Source organism: Moschus berezovskii, chromosome 15 (assembly GCF_049115385.1).
Source record: "Moschus berezovskii isolate FMDL1 chromosome 15, NW_MosBer_1.0, whole genome shotgun sequence".
NCBI lineage: Eukaryota > Metazoa > Chordata > Mammalia > Artiodactyla > Moschidae > Moschus > Moschus berezovskii.
In genome coordinates, this window is record NC_142474.1 from 7,775,064 (window position 1) to 7,797,695 (window position 22,632).

General features: G+C 48.8%; 1 protein-coding gene and 1 long non-coding RNA gene across 21 annotated transcripts in view; one reads left to right on the forward strand and one right to left on the reverse strand.

Annotated features, from left to right (window-relative positions):
• ZMYND8 (zinc finger MYND-type containing 8) overlaps positions 1-22,632 on the forward strand; it is a 119,888-nt gene that overhangs the window by 8,747 nt on the left and 88,509 nt on the right. For 19 of the 20 annotated variants that reach the window (XM_055438395.2, XM_055438430.2, XM_088843700.1 and 16 more), the window contains one exon: positions 1,030-1,100. In XM_055438395.2, the coding sequence (XP_055294370.1) occupies positions 1,030-1,100 (71 nt within the window). Of the gene's footprint in view, positions 1-1,029; positions 1,101-21,008; positions 21,563-22,632 lie in introns of those variants that run through there. The other variant, XM_088843707.1, reaches the window with a different exon arrangement.
• LOC148775324 (uncharacterized) lies at positions 14,385-21,936 on the reverse strand. Its single transcript, XR_016039104.1, has 3 exons — positions 21,857-21,936; positions 16,055-16,188; positions 14,385-15,719 (listed from the first exon to the last, which is right to left on the reverse strand). It is a non-coding gene; the product is annotated as an uncharacterized LOC148775324 (long non-coding RNA).

Below are 22,632 nucleotides of genomic sequence, written 5' to 3' on the forward strand. Positions count from 1 at the left end.
TCAATTGGAGATGCACTCATTTCTTCTGGTTTAACCACAGTCCGATGGAAATGCATCTAGAATAATTGCTCAGATTCTTATCACTTCGTTGTCAGCTGAATGCTTGGAAGGTTCCAGCACCTCAAATAGTTGGCACTTTTAAAAGCAGATCTTCCTGGCTTGGCCTGAGAAGTGTATGTGTATCCATGGGAAAAATGGAAATGACCTGCACTTTGTTCAGCTGGGGAGAGTTCCGGCCAAGAGAGGGAGAGAAGATTCTGGTGAAGGGGCCTGGTTTTCCCTACTTCTTGTCCCAACCCCCGACTCGCAGTCTGTCTTTTAAATAATCCTTCCTCATTCCACTTTGGTGGGGGTGGGGTGGGGGAGATAATTAGTCACAGCCAGAAGAGTGCTGAATGCTTTCTCTAAGCCATGCCTGCTGCAGAGAAGAAACATCCCAGGGGCTGGGAGTGTGGAGACCCCAATCTTAATTCCTGGGCTAAATGCTGGTGGTTTGAATGTTTTGAAGCCAGACCTTTTGCTTCTAGCCTAGGCATATTTTTCTACTTTGTGATTTAGTGTATGTATTTTCATGTTCATGCCTCATTGGGGAATTTTAAGATTTAGCAGGGAGGTCTGCAAAGATACTCTTTGCCTTGCAGAACTCAAAGAGACCAGAATTCCAGGTACCCTGAAAACCGTCTCCAGCCTGAACCCAGTGTTAACAAGAAACTTACTGGGTTTTCAGTGGTCCAGGGTGGGTAGATTGGAACTGTGTGTCTCATTTAAAAAAAGCCTTTTGCATCCCCCAATAGCATGACAACTGGAATAGTCATTTGACTTCAAGAACAAACTAGTATTTTAAAAAACCCCTATAGGAATCTTAACACTTCGTTTGAAATCAGATGTGGGTTTCTTTCCCCCTGCCTCATCTAAGGATGGGGGATTGTCTTAAAAAGGTGGCTTTGTTGTTAGAACTTCTGAATAAATGCCCCCATGGGGCAAGTTCTCAGTCTGCCTAAAACGTGAACATAATTTGCTCTGTTTCAGCTTGGCTGAAGAGGAAATAAAAACAGAACAGGAGGTGGTAGAGGGCATGGACATTTCTACCCGCTCCAAAGGTAAGTAAAAACCTTGTATTATCTATTCCAGAGCAGAGGAGGAAATTGGATTCCTTTTTCTTGTTGCTGTAGTGCAGTCAAGTGTGGCTTACGAGCCAAGGTTGCAACACTCCTCCCATTTCGAGAGGTTGGCGCCTTTGATGGATGAACCTCATTTATGGAGAAATTTCCTCCTGATTTTCTTTCCCTTGCATGTCTGGGTAGGTGTTCTGACCTGCTGGGAACTGTCCCGACAGTCAATTTTACGTGGTGTGTGTCATGACTGAGGATGGCTGGCTAGCTCTCTGCAGGGTGACTTTTGGGAATCAATTTAAATAAAGCGTGTTCTAGAAGCAGCGGGCATCTCCAGCTGCTTCTTGGTTTCTAATTTTAATAAAAGATCTCTTTGGAATCGCGAAGGTGGAGCAAAGGTGATCTACTTCCTGGAAAACAGTGGTCTTGGTTAGTGAGCAAAGGAAAATGTTAGGACCTCCTGGAATGCTGGGGCCAGTGTTAGAATTTTGCAAGTCCGAGTAAACATGGGTGTGTGCTTCTGTTCAGAATCCTGTGTTAGAGCACCTCAAAGATCTTCTAATTGCGGTATTGATAACTTTTTGTTTGGTCTGTATGAGATTTTACTAGCTTTCCCACAAGGAAGCAGTTACCAATGTTGCCTTCGGGGTGCTTTTAGAAGGTTGATGAAAATGCTTCTCTCCAAACTAAGTGGTTATACCATGGTGTTGTTATGCCTTCGACAAGTCACTGGGTACCTGTGCTGGGGGCGGTGGGAAGAGCTAGACAGAGGATGAGTACAGACTTGGCCAGAAAAATTCCTTTCCAGCTCAAGAGCTTCACAAAATGTGGTTCCATAAAGGTGTTTGAGACAGCAGAGCTTTTCGAGGATTTTTATAAGACAGCCTGTCATTCTGGGCGATGATGAGGGTCAGCTAGTAGTGGCTGTTGTTGGGTCTGGCCAGCCTGACGGGGTCTGGGCCTGCTTCAAAGAGGTGGGCAGGCTGGGCTGCCCGGGTGGGTGGTCAGTGCCTGGGGAGTGGGAAGAGGATGTTGGGAGGGAGACAACGCCCAGTCTGAGGTCTGCTGCCCTTCACCACAGCCTCCACCCAGCTCAGGCTAGACCAGCAGCAGAGCCGCAGGGCTCTCAAGAGAATGGGAGCTGGAGGCCAGGCTCTTCGTCCCTGCTCTGCGGATCACTTGGACACTTTTCTGGCTCTGCTGCTCAGTTTTCTTATCTGTAAAATGGGCTGTTGGGTTAGATTCCAAGAGTCCTTCCACCTTGGGCTTCTCTTGTAAAGATAACACTTGCTGGCAGCATTTATGCAGGCTTTGCTTGGAGGGTCCAGGAGCTTTTTCTTAACCTGGGAAGATGTCGGAGGTCGTGTTCCCATTTTACAGATGAGGAAACTGAGGCTCTGAGTGCTAATGTCTCCCAAGTCGTAAGTGTAGGTTGGGATTAGACCGAAACGAGGCTCTGAGTCCAAGGAGGTGCTTCTTTCCTGAACACTCAGGGCCCGGAAGGGCCTGGAACCCAGTTGTTCTCCAAAAGGGTCCAAATTGGGGACTATCAGCCTGCTCAGACCCGTTCTTCTGTGTGTGGAGACCCCACTTCTCATCTTCTTGCAGACCCCTGGCCGTTCCTGGCCCTTCGCCCTATGTCTGGGTTGCCCGAGGTGTGACTACTCTGGGATCATCACCGTCCCTTTATCTTATCTGCCCCGCCCCATCCTCTCCCAACAGCAGCCAGGGTGATCTTGGAAAAACACCAAGATCGGATCCGATGATCCGTCTGCTCTTGCTGAGTCCCTCCACTGCCCTTCCAGCGCCCTCAGGCTCCGGTCTGAAGTCACTGTGACGACCTGCCTGGCTGAGCCCTTCAGCTTCCTTCACTTTTGTTTACCGGTGACGTTCTGTGCTCCTGACCAAACTTGAGCTCCCCGCCCTTCCTCCCCGCTCCGTCTTCTCCTGGGGGCCCTTGGCTGGGAGCACGCCGCCCTGGGTCCCGCCGCCTCGTTCTCATCTCAGAGCCATCTCAGACGTCATCCTCCTCAGGGAGGCCATGGAGCCATTCTATCATTTTCTGATATGGTTTCAAAATAAACCTCGTTTTAGAGCAGTTTTTAGGATAAGCAGAGTGTTCCCATATTACCTCCTGCCCCTGCCCTCCCACACGCATAGTTACACACACCATTTCCCCTCCCTTATTAACACCATATATCGATCTGGTCCATATGTCACCATTAATGAATTGGTGTGCTTCATTCAGATTTCCTTCGTTTTTCCCATTAAGATCCCTTTTCTGTTCCAAGACCTCACCCAGGATCCCACATGACATTTAAGTAATGTGTCTCCTTGAGAATCCTCCTGGCTGTGACCGTTTGTCAGCTCTTCCTTGTTTTTGATGGCTTTGCTAGTTTGGTGGTATTTTGTAGGATGATCCTCATTTGGGGATAATAATTTTCTCATGGTTGGACTGGAGTAGACCGGAATTATGGGTTTCTGAGAGGAAGGCTTTAAAGTGCCATTGTCATCACATCATATCAAGGGTATATATTGTGAATATAATTCATCACTGGTGATGTTGACCTTGGTCACTTGGCCAAGGGGATGTTTGTCAGGTTTTTCCCCTTCCTTTTTGGAAGGAAGTCACAGTGCCCAGCCCACATTTACAGAGTAGGGAGCCACGTCTCATCTCCAGAATATCTACATAAAGTATTTTGTGTTCTTCTGTATGGGAGATTTGTCTTGTTTTTCTCATGTATTTGTTCAGCCATTTATTTATATCAGCAGGGACTAAACTGTTTTATACTTTGGGTTATAGTTCAGTACTACTTACTTATTTTGTTGCGCAAATTGTTCCAGCTTTGGCCACTGGGAGCATTTTCAGTTGGCTCCTGTGTCCCTTTGACGTCCTTGTTGGTTGATTGAATACTGTTTTACTTTCTGCCACTGCAGAAGTGCTCTCGGCATTTCTAGGATGCTTTTGGCTTGTTTGGGTCTTCCCTGGTGGCTCAGCGTACAGCAGTACGCTGCCTGCAGTACAGGAGCCGCAGGTTCAATCCCTGGGTCGGGAAGATCCCTTGGAGAAGGAGTTGGCCACCCACTCCAGTATTCTTGACTGGGAAATCCCATGGACAGAGGAGCCTGGTGGACTATAGTCCATGGGGGTCTCAAAGAGTTGCACATGATTTAGTGACTAAACCACCACCACCACATCGGCTCATCTTGTATGTATTATCTGCCTAGAATTAGCCGTTTCCCTAAGGCCCCCTGTTAGTTATTGGAGAATGGCTTTAGAAGCCAACATCTGGGTGCTGGATGTGCTCATTGCTGCTGAGGTGTCTTTGCTTCTAGGTCCTTTCAGCTGACAGAGTGAAGAAACACACATGTGTATGGGAACCTACATGCAGGCACGTCTGTAAGCATTTCTATCTGTGTCTATGTTAAATTGAGATCCTACAGTTGTTTCTGATTCTGATCCATCACTACCTGGATCCTTCTAGCTTTCTGTCCTTACTTATCTCTGATCTCCCACTCTCACAGTGAGAAGTGGCTCCTACCATCTGCCATTCCTTACCATTTTCTGGTACATTTAAAATTGTAAAAAAAAAAAAAAGTTTATTTGGCTGTACCAGATCTTATTTGCAACATGTAGGATCTTTAGTTGCAGGGCACGTGAACTCTTAGTTGCAGCAAGTGGGGTCTAGTTCTCTGACCAGGGATTGAACCCAGGCCCCCTTCATTGGAAGCGTGGAGTCCTAGCCTCTGGACCACCAGGGAATTCCACATTTAAAATCTTATGTTCAGAATTCAGCTTGATGCACTTTAACACGTGTGTACACTTGTGGAACCCCAGATCAAGATAGTTGAACATTCACGGCATTCCAGAAACTCTTCACAGCCCTTGTCCATGATATTATACTGTTATTTATTTATTTGTTTGTCTCCTATGCTATGTTGTAGGCCCCTTCTCTCTCCAGGGCCTATACCACCACTGTCAACCTTTCCCTTCCATTTGAGAGGCAGGATGGCATGGAGGTTTTAAGAAAACCCAGCTTCTAGTGTCAGACTCCCTGAGCTTGCATTCTGGCTGCCCTGTGCTTAGCTGGGCTATTCTTCGTGGCTCCGTTTCCCCTTGTGCATTGGGGGTAATAAGCACAGAGGGCTGTGGTGGAGATTAAATTCGCTCACATGTGCAGAGCACCCAGAACAGTGCCAGGGACGTGGCTAGTACATGGAAGTGTTAACCATGATTAGAATCAGCTGAGGAGGGATACACTCGTGTTGATAAGCCTATCAGGTGGGAAGCCTTACTCAGCAGGTTCTGCTGCTTTCCCTGCTTCCAGTCTCCAGGAAGAGGGCATGGAGGTCGTTAATGAAGAATTCTATAATCCAAAATATATAAACAGTTTATAAAGTCCAATATCAGAAAACAGACAACCCAGCCAAAAAATGGGCTGAAGACCCGAATAGACGTTTTCCCAAAGAAAACACACGGATGGCCTTTGGGCACGCAGGAGATGCTCAGCGTAGCGAAGGTCGAAGGTCGGAGAGATGCAAATCAACGCTTTAACAATAAGAGGTCACCACATGCCTTTAGAATGGCCATCATCAGAGGGAACAGATAATGAGAACTGGCAATGATACGGGGAAAAGGAAACCCTTGCTGCCTTATTGGCGTGGGGGGGTGGGGGGGTGGTAAGTTGCTGCAGCCACTGTGGAGAATAGTATGGTGATTCCTCAAAGAAACTAAGAATAGGACTACCATGTTACAGCAGTTCCACTCCTGATTGTGTGTGTGTGTGTGTATATATATATATATATATAGTACTTTGAAAAGACACATGCACCCTGATATTCGTAGCAGCACTATTTACAACAGCTGAGATATTGAAGCAACCCAAGTGTCCATCAACAGAAGAAGGGATAAAGAAGATGTATCTGTACAAATGAATATTACTCAGCTATAAAAAAGAATGAAACTCTGCCCTTTGCAGCAACATGGATGGACCTAGACAATATTTGTCAAAGACAAGTACTGTATGATATCACTCATACGTGGAATATATATATATGGGCAACGCAGGGGTATGGGATTCAGAGCTGCAAACCACTATATATGAAATAGATAAACAATAAGGGTATACACTGGAGAAGGCAATGGCACCCCACTCCAGTACTCTTGCCTGGAAAATCCTGTGGCTGGAGGAGCCTGGTGGGCTGCAGTCCATGGGGTTGCTAAGAGTCGGACACAACTGAGCGACTTCACTTTCCCTTTTCCCTTTCATGCATTGGAGAAGGAAATGGCAACCCACTCGAGTGTTCTTGCCTGGAGAATCCCAGGGACGGGGGAACCTGGTGGGCTGCTGTCTGTGGTGTCGCACAGAGTCGGACACGACTGAAGCGACTTAGCAGCAGCAGCAAGGATATACACATAGCACAGGGAATTACAGTCACTTTGTCATAATGGGGTATAATCTGTAAAAAGACTGAATTGAAATGCTATATACTTGAAGTTAATACAACATAAATCAATAAAAAATTGTACTTCAATTGAAAAGAAGAGAATTGTATAGGGCAGCCCAGCGGGTATGCTCAGGACAGGCATCCTATCCTCTGAGATATTTGAACTGATTTTCTCAGGACCTTTGGAGCCTCCGTTCTGGTTGGGAATCGGGAGGGGAAGGGGTACCTGGTTTCGATGGAGACCTTCCACTCTCCCCAGAGACTTCCTTGGACGGCTTTCCTTGTGTGGAGCCGAGCTCCCACCCTCCAGGGTCATCGGGTGGCCAGGTGACTGGCTGCTTCTGTGTCTAGGGAACCTTTCTGATAGAACCTTTGGGGTTAGGTGAGGACGCCGCATACACAAAGAAAGGCCTGGAGTTATGATACTGGGTTGCTGGGGCTCTGAGAGCTAAAGTTAGCCAGGTCCAGATGTGACCGTCTTGCAAAGGCAGGAGTGAAGGCTTATCTCTCTCTTAGTCCCGATGATTCGAAATCCACGTTGTGAGGCTGTGGGCTCCGTGAACCCTACTTGTTCCCCTAGCCTGCTTTTCTTATGGTTTGGGAAGTTCATGCTTCAGCCCCTACCCGATACCGTCCGATTGGGGTTCTTTTGTTGTGAGCAGCGGAAGCCAGGTCAGGTTCTTTGGAGCAGGGAAGGGATGGACTGGAAGGTGGTCAGTTGCCTCATGGACTCAGTGGAGTGGCTGGAGGCCCAGGGCTGCTCTGGGGAGTGAAGCTAAATGTACAGTCTCTTCAGATCAGTAGGACAGAGTCCCCAGGGAGAGTCTCTTACCTAGTGTCTTTTTTGCCCTTTGTCCGAGGAAGGGCTGGTACTAGACACTTGGACCCCCCAGGGTTGCCCTCACTGGGGAAGAGATCATTCCTCAAAGGAGGATGAGGACCACTGGGCATCTTGGGAGACTGGCAGCAGCGTGCCCTCCTTGTGGGTGGAGAGGAGACCCTGAACTGTGCTGGAGAAACAGAAATCCTAACAGGAATCGGCTCGGAGTCTTTCATTCCGTTCCTATGTCTAGTTTGTACGACCTTTTAGATTCTCTAACTGAATTTCAGTTTGTGCACCCTCTTCTCCCTGACACACGCTCACTTATTAACTGAATAATTCCCAAGCCAGTCATTGCCATAACGCCAGCCCTGGCATTTACTGGAGCGTTTTAGTTCTCAGGAGACAAAGCTTTCGCACTTTCAAGATGTCAGGTTGACATTTGTGTCCAGGGGTAATGATCTGCTGAAAGATGCTAGAGCAAAACTCGGAAGTACCGTCGAGGTGCCAAGTGTGTTTGCCTGGCTGCTATTTTCCTGAGTACTTATTCGGTGTCAAGTATTAGATGTAAATTACTTCTTTTGATTCTCTTAATAATGCTGTGTTACAGGTGTGTTATTATTCCCATTTTATAGTTCGGGAAACTGAAGCTCAAGAGAGATTAATGAAGTGGCCAAGTAGAGAAGAGAGGTTAGATTTTATCTTTGATCTTAAACCTTCGTACTTAGTCATGAGCTCAGCCCCCAGGATCCTGGGTGAGATGTCCTCTGGGGCCAGCAGGTGGACCAGTGAATGTAGCTGGTATCCAGGGTTTCGGGGCCTTTGGTGGGTGGGAGACTGTCTGTCCTAAAGGGGTAGGGTGCCTCCATCTGATTGCTGAACAAAGCAGAAATAGGAATATGTCTCACTTGGTGTCACCAGCTGGGATTTTATTCCCCTCCCCGCACGCCTCCTGTAAAAATGCCCGATTTAGCATCGTGATCCGTGTAGCCCAGTTTCTGAAGACTATGCATGAACCCAACAGAACATATCTCCGGGTCACAAGTGGTGGGAGAGTTGTGGGTTTTCATTCAGTGCAGGAGACTGGACACAGCACAGTTCAGTGCAGGATTTTAGCCACACGACGTAGGAGTCAGAATAAACTCCTCCAAGGACAGGGACTTAAAGTCTGAAAAATGATGGACGCTGGGAGCTCAGGGCTCCGAACAAAGGCTCCCCTGTTTGGGCTGCCTGTGTCTTGATCCTGCTATGTGTGCATTTTGCAGTAATGATTGTGGTGTGTGGATGCCAGGCTGCCAAAGCTGAAACCATTTTTTAAAAATGTCTGTGTGTAATGTCACCCGCACAAGGGAATGAGCCACTTGGAAACCATGCACAGATGCAACGGAAGCCCAGGATATTAAAATCTTGAACAGTATCATTCTTGCTGAGATTTGCCTCAGTATGAATATGTTTTCCAAGACAGGAAGCTGGAGAATATACAATTGCAGCAATTTGCTAACCAGCCCCAGACCTTAATTAGTACAGGATCCTCGTTCTCACTGTTGTATGTAAATTAAGCTTGTTTCACAAAGGGACTGTTTATGAGGACGGCTCTCAGATAGAGACCTTATATCATTCTTTTTTTTTTCCCCCAAGGAAACTTTAAGAAAATATAACCGTAAACACCCATTAAATCACAGTGCGAGGCTGAAGTGCTGAGAATATTTCTTTTCAAAAATGAGCATCAGTATTTTTAACTCAATTTTGGCTCTTTCACGTTTCCTCCAGCCCGAGAAGTGCCATCCATGTACTGTGCAGTGGAAGGAATTGATTTGCGAGTTAGATAACTACCAGATTGTTCCTCTCCCAACAAGGTCTAAAATATCCTGCAACTCTTGAGAATGTCGGATATGGCTTTCTGAATGAGAAACCTTCTACCTTCTCTTGGCCCGCAGAGCCTCAATGCAGTCTGTTCATGGATCCTGTCAGCACCTTCTGTACAATTTATCTCCATGGTTCATTCGTGGAAAACCTTGCGTTTGTCCCATTTTTGAAGCCTGACCTACGTTACATGTTTATGCGACTGCTGTTCCAGAAGACTGTGATCTACAATGAACCGTTTTCAACCTTAGTTTCAAAAGAACCATCTCTCCTTTTTCCTCCACCCAGTGCCTCTGGAGTTAACATTCTAGGTCTGAGGCCTTTTAGAGATCCTGGCACCTTTTTTTTTTTTTCTTGAAAGTTTCAAAGAGTAGTTATTTCACTTCGCTCCATTGGTGGAGGCCGCTTGACGATTCACTTGAGGGGAGCAAGCTTGGCAAGCCCACATCTCAGAGTTGGGGTGAGTGGGGGTGAGTGCAGTGTTATAGGCCCCCCACACTCACTACTGCCCTCCGCCCAATTCTGTCCTACCTTCAGCTTTCCTGGAACCCAGAGATCCAGCGTTTCAAAGGGAACATTATTTTTAAGTTATTATTATTATGTTTGGCCGATTTGCGCAGCATGTGGGATCTTAGTTCTCCAACCAGGGATCGAACCAGTGCCTTTGTTGCTGAAAACACAGTGTCCTACCACTGGATCACCAGGGAATTCCCAGCAACATGTTTTTTAATCCAGTCACAGAATTGTTCAGTGATCATCTTGTTGTTTAGTCGTTCAGTTGTGTCCAACTCTTTTGCAACCCAATGGACTGTGGCCTGCCAGGCTCCTCTGTCCATGGGATTTCCCAGGCAGGAATACTGGAGTGCATTGCCATTTCCTTCTCCAGGGAACCTTCCCGACCCAGGGATCAGACCCTCATTTCCTGCATTGGCAGGTGGATTCTTTTACCACTGAGCTACCAGGGAAGCTTCGTTCAGTGAATCACCACAGTCTTATTTTGGAACATTTTCATCACCTCAGTAAAAAAAATCCCTGACCCGTTAGCAGTAACTCCCCATTCATCACCCATTTATCCCACCCTCTGGTAACCACTAACCTGCTTTCTTCCTCTCTGGATTTGCTTACCTGGAGCATTTCATGTAGATGGGGTCATTTAGTCACATGTGTGAACGTTTGTGTCCGACCTCTTACTTGTCGATTAATGTTCTTATGCTTATTCATGTTGTAGCACATGTCACTTAAAAAAAATTATTTGCTTATTTTAAGGCTGTGCTGAGTCTTAGTTGTGGCAAGCAACTTTGTGGCATGTGAACCTCTTCGTTGCAGCATGTGGGATCTAGTTCCCTGACCCAGGGATGGTACCCCAGCCCCTTGTATTGGGTGCGTGGAGTCTCAGCCACTGGACCACCAGGGAAGTCCCCTCATACCCCTCACTCCTTGATTCCTTTTTATGACTGAATAGTGTTCCATCGCATTATTCCATTGTCACATTTTGTTTTATTTATCCATTTATCTGTTGATGGACTTGAGTTGTTTCTTTTTTCTTGGCTGTCATGAAGAACGGTGCCGTGAACATCCGTGGGCGAGTTTTTATGTGGGTGCATGTTTTCATTTCTCTTGGATGTAGACCTCAGAGTGTGGTTATGGGCTCACAGGGTAGCTCTGTGTTTGGCCTTTTGAGGAACGTGCAGGTTTTTGAACACGCGCAGGTCTTTTCCGCGTTTCCTCTCTTGACCCTGCGTCTTTCCTGTACACTGTCTCTCCTTTGTCTGGCCCCTCCCTAGCCAGATTTGGTAAAAGGAGCGTCAGTGCTTAGGTCTCGGTTTCCTTACATCCTGCTTTATTCTGCCAGCTCCATGGTGGCATCCACCCAGATGCTCCTTGTTAACAGTTATCGCCGGGCTTCCTGTAGACTCCAGTGGGTGGTGTCAGCACTTCGTGTCCTGATCTAGCAGAGGCAACGGACACTGCTGATCCTTCTTCTCCAGGAACCTGCCTCTTCTTGTGCTTTTCCTCTGATTGCCCGGCTCCTCCTCTTCTCCCCACTGCTAAGTGTTGGCGTCGCTGAAAGCTTGCTTCCTCATCTTGCCCAGCACGTTCTTTCCCTGGGTGATCTCGCCCACATCTGTGGCTTTATGACTCAGAACTATCTTACTTCCAGCCTAGATGTTTCATGAGTTTTGATGCAGAGGGCTCGCTGCCTACCTGACCTCCCAACCTATTGTTCATGGGCGTCTCGAACTCAACATGTCCCAAACTGATTTCACTGTCTGCCTTCCCTCTTGCTCCCCCAGCAAAACACCTGCTTCTCCATGGTGAATAAGCCAGGACTCTGCCAGTCGGCTAGGCCAGGGATATGGGACTGAGCCTCAATTCTTCTATCCTTTTGCCCTTTTGTTGCTTTCTTATAATAATACATTGTACATATCACTCTGCTTCAGGTTATCACCAGTGAACTGTACTAGTCTTTTTTTTTGGCTTCACCCAGCAGCATGTGGGATCTTAGTTCCCCCAAGCTTGCACCTCATGCGTTGGAAGTGGGGCATCTTAGCCACTGGACCACCAGAAAAGTCCCCGTACTAGTCTTTTGATTGGGCTCCCATCTCTTATCTGCCCTACCCTCCTGATCTTTCTAAAAGGAACCTCTCTTTCAGCTACCACCTCCTGCTTTGAAGTCTTAAGGGCTCGCTTCTTGGTGTTAGGACAAAGAGCAAAATCCTAAAATCCATATGTGTGAGCCTTGCCCACTTTTCCGGCCTGCTGCCTCTGTGTGCCCCTTTCTCTCCACTCCAGCCACACTGATCTTTTCAGATCCTCCGAAGGAAGGTCTTCCCCTCTCTTTTTTCTCCTAACATCCTACCTTCCCTGGATGCTCAGGCTCCAGGTGGGGGTGGGTCCTGCCTTTTGTTTTCGTGCATCTCATTTTCCCCATGCCCGTTTTACCACCACTTGTTCCTGTTCCAGTTGGAGCACAATAAATATATCTTTTGAATGAATGAGTGAATGACTTGACTTTGTCTACCAGGTGGATAGAACTTTTCTCCTGGAGAAGGAAGTAAAAGCAGCCTTTCAGCTAGAGTGGATGGCTTTGTTTCCAGCATCTTCTGCGCCTGGAAATAATTACCTAAGCTCAAATTTCTTCTCTCTCTGAAATGATCGGTGGCTTGTCTGTCTTTCCCCCTGGGGATACGGGGCTCTTTGAAATGGCCCCCTTCCCTCTGATTTCTTTCCTTCCCCAGGTATTAAGCCCACTTGTAATAGGCCCCTTTCCAAACACAAGCGCGATTGTCTTGCTTGCCTGCTTTGGGTTTCTGGTGGCTCCTGAGGATGACCCCAGTCCTGAGTCGAGATTCAAGGCCCTGCTCCATCTGTGCTTTCTGGGGCTCTGGTCCGTGTCCCTGCAGAACCTGCCCCTCCTATTCAGCCTGTCGGACCTGAGTGTTGGTCCTGTGATGTGCCTGCCGGCTCCCTCCTGCTTCTCGCTGGGTCATACCTTTGTCCATCCTTCCAGGCTGCTCTCCCCGAGGACCTATTTTGCTTTGAAGGCTACTACCAGATTCTTCCCTTAGGCATGGGTGGAGGATTCTGAAGGGTCCCGCTTGCCTGCTGAACTTCCTCTCTTGTCTGTTGTATATTGAGCTTCTAAAGCAAGGCTTGTCTGATTAGGTAGCTACTCTGTGGCTGTTTCAGTTTATAGTAATTGAAATAAAAATTCCTTCTTCAGTTGGACTAGTCACATGGCAAGTGCCCAGTAACCACATGTGGCTAGAGGCCGTCCACATATGTAGACGGCACAGATACAGAACGTTGCCATCACTGGAGAAAGTTCTGTCGGATGGCACGGCCTTACAGCTCTCAATACATTAACATGTCGTGCTGGATGTAGTAGGCGGAAACATCTAGCTGCGGATTGGCCCAGCATAGAACATGCTCAAAAAATAATTTGTTCTATGGGTGTCTTAAATTTCACTTGAATAGACTCTCCTGGGCCTGCTGTTTTTTGAAAAGAAAGAACACAGCAATCTTTCCATCTTCTTGATTGGTATTTGTTACCCAGGCCCCTCTGAACTGCCTTTCTGCCAGGCTCTTTGGCACCTCGGTGCACTGGCTGGGGAAGAAGAATCCAGGATGTGCTGGGCCACCCTCTGCCCAGCCTTCAGCCTCTGTTGTTGGATTCTTCTCCCTTTGTGTCTCCTCCTGAACTGATAACAGGGACCAGGTCTTTAATGTGAGGCGGGCTTCCGTCTATGGGGTCACACAGAGTCGGACACGACTGAAGTGACTTAGCAGCAGCAGCAGCAGCAACAGCGGTTTCTAGTAATGGATTCCCTTGTGGCTCAGTCGGTGAAGAATCTGCCTGCGATGCAGGAGACCTGGGTTCGATTCCTGGGTCAGGAAGATCCCCTGGAGAAAGAAGTGGCAACCCACTCCAGTATTCTTGCCTGGAGAATTCCATGGACAGACGAGCCTGGCGGGCTACAGTCCGTGGGGTCGCAAGAGTTGGACACGACTTAGTGACTAAACCAGTGATTTGTAGTAGCTGCTCAGTAAATGCTTTTTAAATGAAGACTCTCTTCCAAGAAGTAGAAACTAAGTAAGGGAATAAAATGGTTGATTGGATTTTTTTTGCTTTTTTTAAATAAGTAATTTTTATTTGTTTACTTTTGGCTGTGCTGGGTCTTCATTGCTCCGCAGGCTTCTCTCTGGTTGCAGAGAGCAGGGGCTACTCTCTCGTTGTGGAGTGTTGGCGTCTCTTGTTGTGAAGCACAGGCTCTAGGACGCACAGACTTCAGTAGTTGTGGCTCCCAGGCTCTACTGCTGCTGCTGCTGCTAAGTCACTTCAGTCGTGTCCGACTCTGTGTGACCCTATAGACGGAAGCCCACCAGGCTCCCCCGTCCCTGGGATTCTCCAGGCAAGAACACTGGAGTGGGTTGCCATTTCCTTCTCCAGTGTGTGAAAGTGAAAAGTGAAAGTGAAGTCGCTCAGTCACATCCGACCCCCAGCGACCCCACCGACTGCAGCCCACCAGGCTCCTCCATCCATGGGATTTTCCAGGCAAGAGTACTGGAGTGGCTTGCCATTGCCTTCTCCGCCCAGGCTCTACAGCACAGACTTAATAGTTGTGCCTGGGCTTGGCTGCTCCGTGGCTTGTGGGATTCTCCCAGAGCAGGGATTGAACCCGTGTCTCCCACATGGGCAGGAGGATTCTTTACCACTGAACTACCAGGGAAGCCCTGGATTTTCTTTTGTTTTTTTTAATCTTTTTTTTGAGCACACCTTGCAGCATGTGGGATATTAATTCCCAGATCAGGGATGAACCCACACCCACTATAGTGGAGACGTGGAGTCTTAACCACTGCACTTCCAGGCAAGTCCCTGGATTTTTCTTTCAGATGATGAAGTCAGTTCATCTGGCAACAAGCTGAATTATACAAAGAAAAAGCTCAGAAATCCTCTGCCAGGTAACCTAGTTGACAGTTTGATATGTTTTCATCTGTCCTTTGTCTTCCTCTTAGAAAAATATAAACAGAGTGTTGGGCTTGCATTGTCTGGATCTTGGCCATTTTAGCAAAGCATCCTTTATCTCTTATCCTACTATTTACCTGCTTTGTCCTTCTCTGCTCTACTGTGCCTTAAAGGGATTTTCAAGGTTACGATTAATTATCTTGACAGTTAAGAATGATGGAAACCTTGGCAAATGGGGAATTTCATGTTCCATCCTAAGGGTAGGGGAAACAGCCTGGAGGATCGTACCATGTGGAAATGGGGACTTTTTGTGGCTGGATCTTAATTTTCTTTTTTTAAAGAGGAGCTAGTAATCTGGATTTCTAAATCAGTTTTTCCCAATTTTTAAATATCAACAACTAAAGAATCACTCAGTTGTGAGGGGTGGACTGGATGCAGTCTGGAATCCTTCCGTGGGGCCATCTCCCACCCAGGCCAGGGCTGTCAGTTTCCTTAGATGATTTCCTGGCCATTGCTTCTCTTCTAGATCACTGGCTCAACTCATCAGCTGTCACTTGGGCCCTCTTCCTAGTAAGACTGACCTGGTTTTGCCCTTCACCTCCTTAACCAGCCTCTAGTAACCGCCCATACCCACACAGGAACATGGAGACCATCTTTCAAACCAGGCTGCTATTTCTTGGGTTGAGACCAGACATAGTAGTTGCTGAGAGTCACTTGACAAATATCTTTCAAATAGAGACTCCACTCAAGCCGGGTGAAAATGCTTTTGTCTGAGAAGCCCAGGGGAACACAGATGGAGACAGAGGAGAGCAGATTTAATTTCTCTTGTCGCATGGCTGTTGAGTGGTATGGAGAGAAGATGAACTTGAGAAGTCATTTTTTACTCTCCCGTTTTTGAGGCTGAGCCCTCTTGCTGGCTTCCCATGGATGAGTGCAGGGCCGTGCTGGACAGTCCAGGTGAGCCTTCAGGGAGGCATGGAAAAGAGAACCTCGGTGGCCTTAAAAGGGTCTGATAAGAAAAAGGGCCAAGAATCTGGGTTAAGAGGTGTGGTGAAATGGTCATCACAGTGGGGAGTCTCCCAGTTGGGAGTGTGTTTTCCCTGGAGAAAGTCATTCCTCTTTTCTAACACTAAATCTTTCTGAAACAATAGCTCTCCCCAAGAAGAATGGAGGGAGTTAGGAAATGAGTGGCCAGAGAAAACCCTTCTGAGTTTTCCGCCTTTGGTTTCTCTGTAATTGCGTTTAGCTGCTAGGCCCCATCACATTCAAGATATAAATCCTCACTTAATCTCCTCCTTTGGGGAAAATGGGCTCTTTAGGCCAGAAGCGAGAATAGCCGAGTACCTGTTGAAAAGGGAATTTCCTCCTTCAGTTTCTTTCAGACCCTGGAATGGCCAGGCTTCCTTTTGTGTAATCTTCCCTGCCCACTTCACCAAGACCCTCTGGCTGTCTTGGTTTCCTGGGACAAATGCTTAGACCTGGGAAGAAAAACTGGAGTTTGCTGTGATCACACTTCATTTAGCTGGTCCAGTGTGTTTGGGGACTGCCTCTGAGCCACATTGGGTGTTAGGCATTGAGTTATAGCAAAGAAAGAAAAACAGACCGAGTTTGCATTCTGGAGAAGACACAATAAGCTAGTGAATCAGTAAAAAAGAGAATATTTTGCTAATTTCCAGCTAGAGATGACTTCAATGAAGGGGTGGGGGGGGCGGAAACTAAGATGATAGAATAAGTGACGGAGGCTGGGTTGGTAAGGGAAGGCTTCTCTGGGGAGGTGACTGTTGAAGCCAAAAGTAGAAGTTGCCAGCTATGGGAAGATTGGGCATAGAACGTGCCAGGTGGAAGAATCAGCGAGAACAAATGAGATTGGCTCCTTTGGGGCTGTTTGTGGTTAAAAGTGAAAGTCACTCAGTCATGTCCGACTCTTTGCGACCCTCCAGGCCAGAATTCTGGAGTGGGGGTAGCCTTTTCCAGGGATTGGACCCAGGTGTCCCGCATTGCAGGTCCGCCTTCTCCCACACAAGAAGCTGTTTGTGTTTCGGGTTGAGTAAAAGGTGGATGAAAGATGGGCAGGGCCAGACCCCTGCGGGCTGGTGAGTCCTGATACGAAGCTGGGCGTCTGCAGTAAGCCCCTTGGCAGTGGGTTTTAAGCAGGGGACGGCTTATTCCGTTTAGGTTTGAAGAAGGCTGCTGGCAAGGGCTGGGATCAAGATGGTGGCCACTGTAAAGGGCAGGCCAAACGGGAACAGGCAGGAGGAGGGTGGGCAGGGGAGGAACAGCCCTCAGCAGAGCACTTGCTGTGTGCCAGACACCACGTAGGCGCTTCCATCCCTCCATCCTGACCCTGCCAGGTCTGGCATTCTTCACGCATGTTGCAGATTACTAGGATTCTGAGGCCAGTGCTCTCCCAGGCTTCCTGAGTCTCACTTGAGTCAGGGAGGAGAGGGCATTAGGAGGCATCCTAGGGTGGAAGGTCACGGTGGGGCTGGGTCTGTGGGCCACCAACGTGGTGCTTCTTTGATCTGGGAGGAAATCCTGAGCCCTGAGGGGATTTGAAGCTGGCTTGGTTGAACTTGTGCTAGCCTGGGAGGACTTATTATGAAAGACTGGTATTTCCCATCAGTGAACCCTTTTCAGAAACAGGCTGGGAAGGGCTCATTGGGGGGCAAATCAAGGTGAAGAGGCAAAATGATTGGGGGAAACTGGTTTGAGATTTCTGGGTTCATGTCTTTGCCCTGGCTCTGAGGTTACCTACCAGTAATAACTGGTGGTGTTTTGATCTGTTCACTGTGCTCACAGTACCTCTTTTATTCCTAACAGTCCCTGAAGGAAGAGCTGGGTTGACTAGGCACAGAGGTTAAGCTGAAGGACTTGGTGACAGGGCTCGGATTTAGACCTGGTGGTATGGCTCCAAAGTCCACGTGCTGAACAACAGCGTTGTGTTGACATTGGCTGGCACCAAACATGCCCTTGTGTGTGAAAGTCGCTCAGTCATGTCTGACTCTGTGATTCCATGGACTGTGCAGTCCACGGAATTCTCCAGGCCAGAATACTGGAGTGGGTAACCATTCCCTTCTCCAGGGGATCTTTCTGACCCAGAAATTGAACTGGGGTCTCCTGCATTGCAGGCGGGTTCTTTTACCAGCTGAGCACCAGGGAAGCCCCCCTGGTAAACATGCCCGTAAGTGACGGAGAATTACAAGGTGGCACCCTGGACCTCAGGGAGGTCAGCTGACTGATTTGGGGGAGGGGGTGTTGTCTTTGGAGTGGGACGCAGCTATGATGGAGCCCCAGCCTGCTGCTTTGACCTGCGTGCCTTAAGGCACAGGTGATTTCACCTCTCACCGATGAAATGGGTACAAAAACATCATCGTTGGACTTCCTTGGTGGTCCGTTGGTTTAGGATTCTGTGCTTTAACTGCAGGGCACAGGTTTGATCCCTGGTCAGGGAAGTTCCAAATGCCATGTGGTATGGCCAAGAACCAAAGCAGAAAGCCCAAACAAAAACCATCCTTCAGTTCAGTTCAGTCGCTCAGTCGTGTCCGACTCTCCGCGACCCCATGAATCACAGCACGCCAGGCCTCCCTGTCCATCACCAACTCCCGGAGTTCACTCAAACTCATGTCCACAGAGTCGGTGATGCCATCCAGCCATCTCATTCTCGGTCATCCCCTTCTCCTCCCTCCTCCAACCCTTCCCAGCATCAGAGTCTTTTCCAGTGAGTCAACTCGTCGCATGAGGTGGCCAAAGTATTGCAGTTTCAGCTTTAGCATCAGTCCTTCCAGTGAACACCCAGGATCGATCTCCCTTAGAATGGACTGGTTGGATCTCCTTGCGGTACAAGGGACTCTCAAGAGTCTTCTCCAACAAAACCATCCTTACCTCATGGGATTTGGGGGAGGATTTGTAAAGTAGCTTCTTAATAAATATCAGTTGTGAATCACACAAGCCAAGTTTGAGAAAGAAAGAGCAGAGATCCTTTCCTGGTTATACTCTCTCCCCAATGTGTTATTCACAAATTCCTGGTATTTGTCCTGCTCAGCTTTTTGTCCATCTGTAATCAGTTTCTCATCCGTATTTCTAGGTGGAATATATTCTGTATCCATTATTTACTAGTCACTTCCTCGTGGGCTTGCTTTTCTCTGGGCCTCATCAGTAAAACAAGGGGCGTCTCTGGCCCCACCGCATCCTAGAGCTGCAGTGGGGAGTCAGTGAGTTCACACTCGGGTCGAGAACAGGTGATACGTGGTCCCCGGATGGGAGCTGTTAGTATTGTTTGTCTCTGGCTGTCCTCCCAGCGGGGCAGGGCCCTTCCCTGGGTGGTTTCTCAGGGAGCCCAGATGTCTAGGAGTTTCTCAGTGACTATTTGTTGACTGACTGATCCCATTGTTTTCTTCTCTTTGAAATCTGAGGGGCCGCCAGGTGAAACATAAGGCATCATTTTCCTTCTTAATGGCTGCAGAAACCGTCGTGGGTGGTGTATTGACACAAAGTTAGACCTGCCTGGCAGCTCCCTGGAAGTTTCTTTACCGCCAGGGTTTTTCTCAACATCTGGTGCTATTGACATGTCCTATTCCTGATCATTCACTGGGATGGGAGCTGACCTGAGCATGGGGGGCTGTTGAGCAGCACCCGAGGACTCAGAGTCCAGGTAGCAACCCCCTCTCTTTGCCTGGTTGTGACAGCCAGAAATGTCTCCAGACATTGCTGAGTGTCCCCTGCAGGGAACGGGCTGAGAACCAGCTTTTCACTGTTTCAGACACCTGGGCCCCTTAAGAACAGCTCCTCATTAATGCCAGAGTAGGGAGAGGGTGGTGGGGGTGTGGGAGATGTTCTGAATTCCTCCTGCGTGCGGGGGGTGGGGCTGCAGACGTGGTCCCTGGCATGTACTGGGAGCCCCATAAATCTTGTTGTTATCCATTTCTCCCCATGGCCATTTAAAAATATCTTAAATAGTTAAATACGTGACCAGGATCAGAAAGCATTCAAAGAGGAGTTTCGTGCTGGCTGATTTTCCTGGGTGTTCCTCCAGGCCTTTGCAAACCCAGAGCCCACGCAGCTCCTATTTCTTTCACCCAGGTTCTATTTCTGGTCTTTTATAATTTGGATTTTGCCCCACGCCAGTACATAAAGACGTGCTTCCTTCCCTATTTCATTTTATGACAGCGCATCAGTCCCCTATGGATGACATTGGAGTTACAGCCCATCTTTGACTTTCCTCTTAACATGTGTTGCAGTGGCTGTGCTAATCCATGCTTCTGTGCACGCTTAAGCCTGGGGGCCTCCATATCCGGGTGATGTTAGGGTGTCCTTTTGACCAGGGTAATTTGAGTGACATTCTGGGCCTAACATATTTGCTTCCTCCAAAAAAAAGAAAAAAGGCAATGAGGTGACTAGAGGGCCTGTCCCTTCTCTGGTGTCTTCTAGAGAATTTTCTTTGTCTTCATTAAGGCGACTTAGAGGCCAGACCCCGCCCAGGGTGGGTAGGGAGCGTTGCCTGGTTACCGCCGGGGGCAGCACCTCTTCCTTCATCTGCCCACCCCCTTCCCTGTGGCTTCTATCATCCCCCGTTTCTTCTCCAGCCCACTTTGCTGCTTAGCTGGTGGCTGGCCGTCTTTTTGTTTCGGAACTGGCCTTCTGATGCTGCAATTCCCCATTGCAGTGTGAAAGCCACCCACCAGCACCTGAGCTTTCCAGAACCTGAGCCGAGTCCCTGCCACCCGGATAAAGAATGCACATGGGCTTAGGGCACTGGGACCAGCTCCTCCTGCGACCTTGCTCCTCTGCCAGCTGCGCTGTAAAGGCCGAGGGCAACTGGTTCCTCCACATTTTCTTTGTGGCAGTCTGGCGGGTCTTGAAAGGCCTCGTCTATGTACACACGTTGGATGCCAGCCTTCTGGGCCTAGACCTGCTGAGGGGGGTGGGTGGGGCACAGCGGTTTTTTTCTTAGGGAGTTAGGCCCTGCCTTCCCTCTGCTCTGTAAAGCCTGAAAGAACTTGGCATTCTGGAACCAGGAAATTCCTGTTGAGATGTTGTCGTTTTTTCCAGAGGCTTCATCCCAGCTGGGGTTGGGGGGGCGGCGGGGGAAGGAGAAAGGGCTGCTAGGTTGCCATTGCCTTTAGATATTGAAGGCTAAACAGGGAATTCATTTGTAAATCAGCCTCTTCTCCTTCCCTTGGTGGAAGCCTTCTCTCTGTCTTGCTGGGAGAGTTTGGAAGTTCATCTTTTACATATGAATGTGCCCATTAATCCCCACTTCTGCATTATTGGGGGGGAGAGAGGAGGTGGAAAGGGAAGGGTGGGGGAGAGGGATACTGAGTCTGGACAGTGGGAAGATGGTTTTCTCATTTCTGGGAGAGGCGCATCAGAACTCAATTGGAAACAATTATTAAAAAACACCTTCAAAATGCACGCCACCCAAACTTTCATTCCCCCACCCCCACCCCCAGCCTCCCTTCTGATATTTTCAGTTGGGCCAAGGAGAACCATGCAATTTGTTGTGTTTATTCACATCAGCGAAATAAATGGCTCTTTGGTGCTGGCACTGAAGATTTTCAGCTCAGCCGAGCCGCTGTCTGCCGAGGGTGATAAATGAGAGCCTGCAAGCCGGGGGACACGGAGGCCTGTCGTGGGCCTCGGGCTGCCTGATTGCAGGGAGGCGAGGCTGCCCCGGCCCTGCTGGCCGGCTGGCCTGGGAAGCAGTGACTCTTAGCCTGCCGGCCCTGCCGCTTCCTCCTCCCCCTGGGAGAGGCTGCTGAGCATCCGGAAGCAGGAATGTGTGCCGTGTGTGAGCCTCTGTTCTCTTTTAAAGAGAGGCTAGGCCCTCCGACGGCAGAGCTTTCTCAATGGCAGGTAAGCGCCCCGTTCGCAGGGTTACCTGCCCCTCGCTCGCTAGGATCTCCGAGGTACCCAGATTCTAGACCAATGACATGTCCCCCAAGTTGAGAACAACCCCTTTCCTCATCTCCATTCCAGCCCTTCTTTTCCTGATCTGGAAGTTCACAGTCACATGCGGGAGACCTTTAAAGGAGCCCGGCTTAGGCCAGGGCGGCCTTTCCCTGGGAGGCCCAGGTCGCAGCTGTGTCTTCCAGCTTTTGTGGGTCCCTGGTCCGCAGACTGTTCACCCGAGCCATTTCGGTCACTCACGTGTTCCTTGTGGCCGGGACCTGGCCCGTGGCGAGAGAAACGTTGTCCTCTCCCCGACCCCATGCTCTGCTCTAGATTCCTCTCCTTCTCTGCTCTGGGCCTGGAGGAAATTCCGGGCTTTTGTTTCATTATGATGTAATGACTGGCTGGAGAGGGCTGGAGAGGGCCCGAAGGATTCCTGGGGAGGGAGGTCTGTTAGGGTACCTGCTCTGCGTCTTTGGGAAAGGCTCGGAAAGGATGAGCCGCGTTGGGCTCTGCTGCTCCCGGGAAAGAGCGGCGTGTGGTCATGCTGGAAGGAGGCCATGATGAAGGCTGGCAGCTATGGCGCCTGCTTTCATGGTTGAGCCTTCGCAGGCCTCCGGTCTGCTCCTGCCCCTGCCTTCTCTGTGGCAGGGGGAAACCTGGACTCTGCACTATCTGATGGACGCGGAGACATCACGTCCTGCGGTCCTTCCCGTCTCCACTTTATATAGGCTGGTATTTCCATAACAGAATATGTGGACTTGATTTAACACGCTTTCTCGGAGAAATCGGCTCTGTTTTTGGAGAGGGATGGAGAAGGAGGAAGATGAGGAGGAAGGGGAACGCTTATTTAAAAAACTAGTTTATCCAGTGCTTCCTCTCTGTCTTACCAAGAGCATCTCATGGATTACCTCTGTTTAGTCTGTGGATAACTCCGTGGGGTACCGCCACCTCCATTGGCCGGAAGGAAGCATGGAGGCACAGAGGGTTAAGGAACTTGGTTAGGGCCACACTGCACTCCAGCGCAGTGGCTG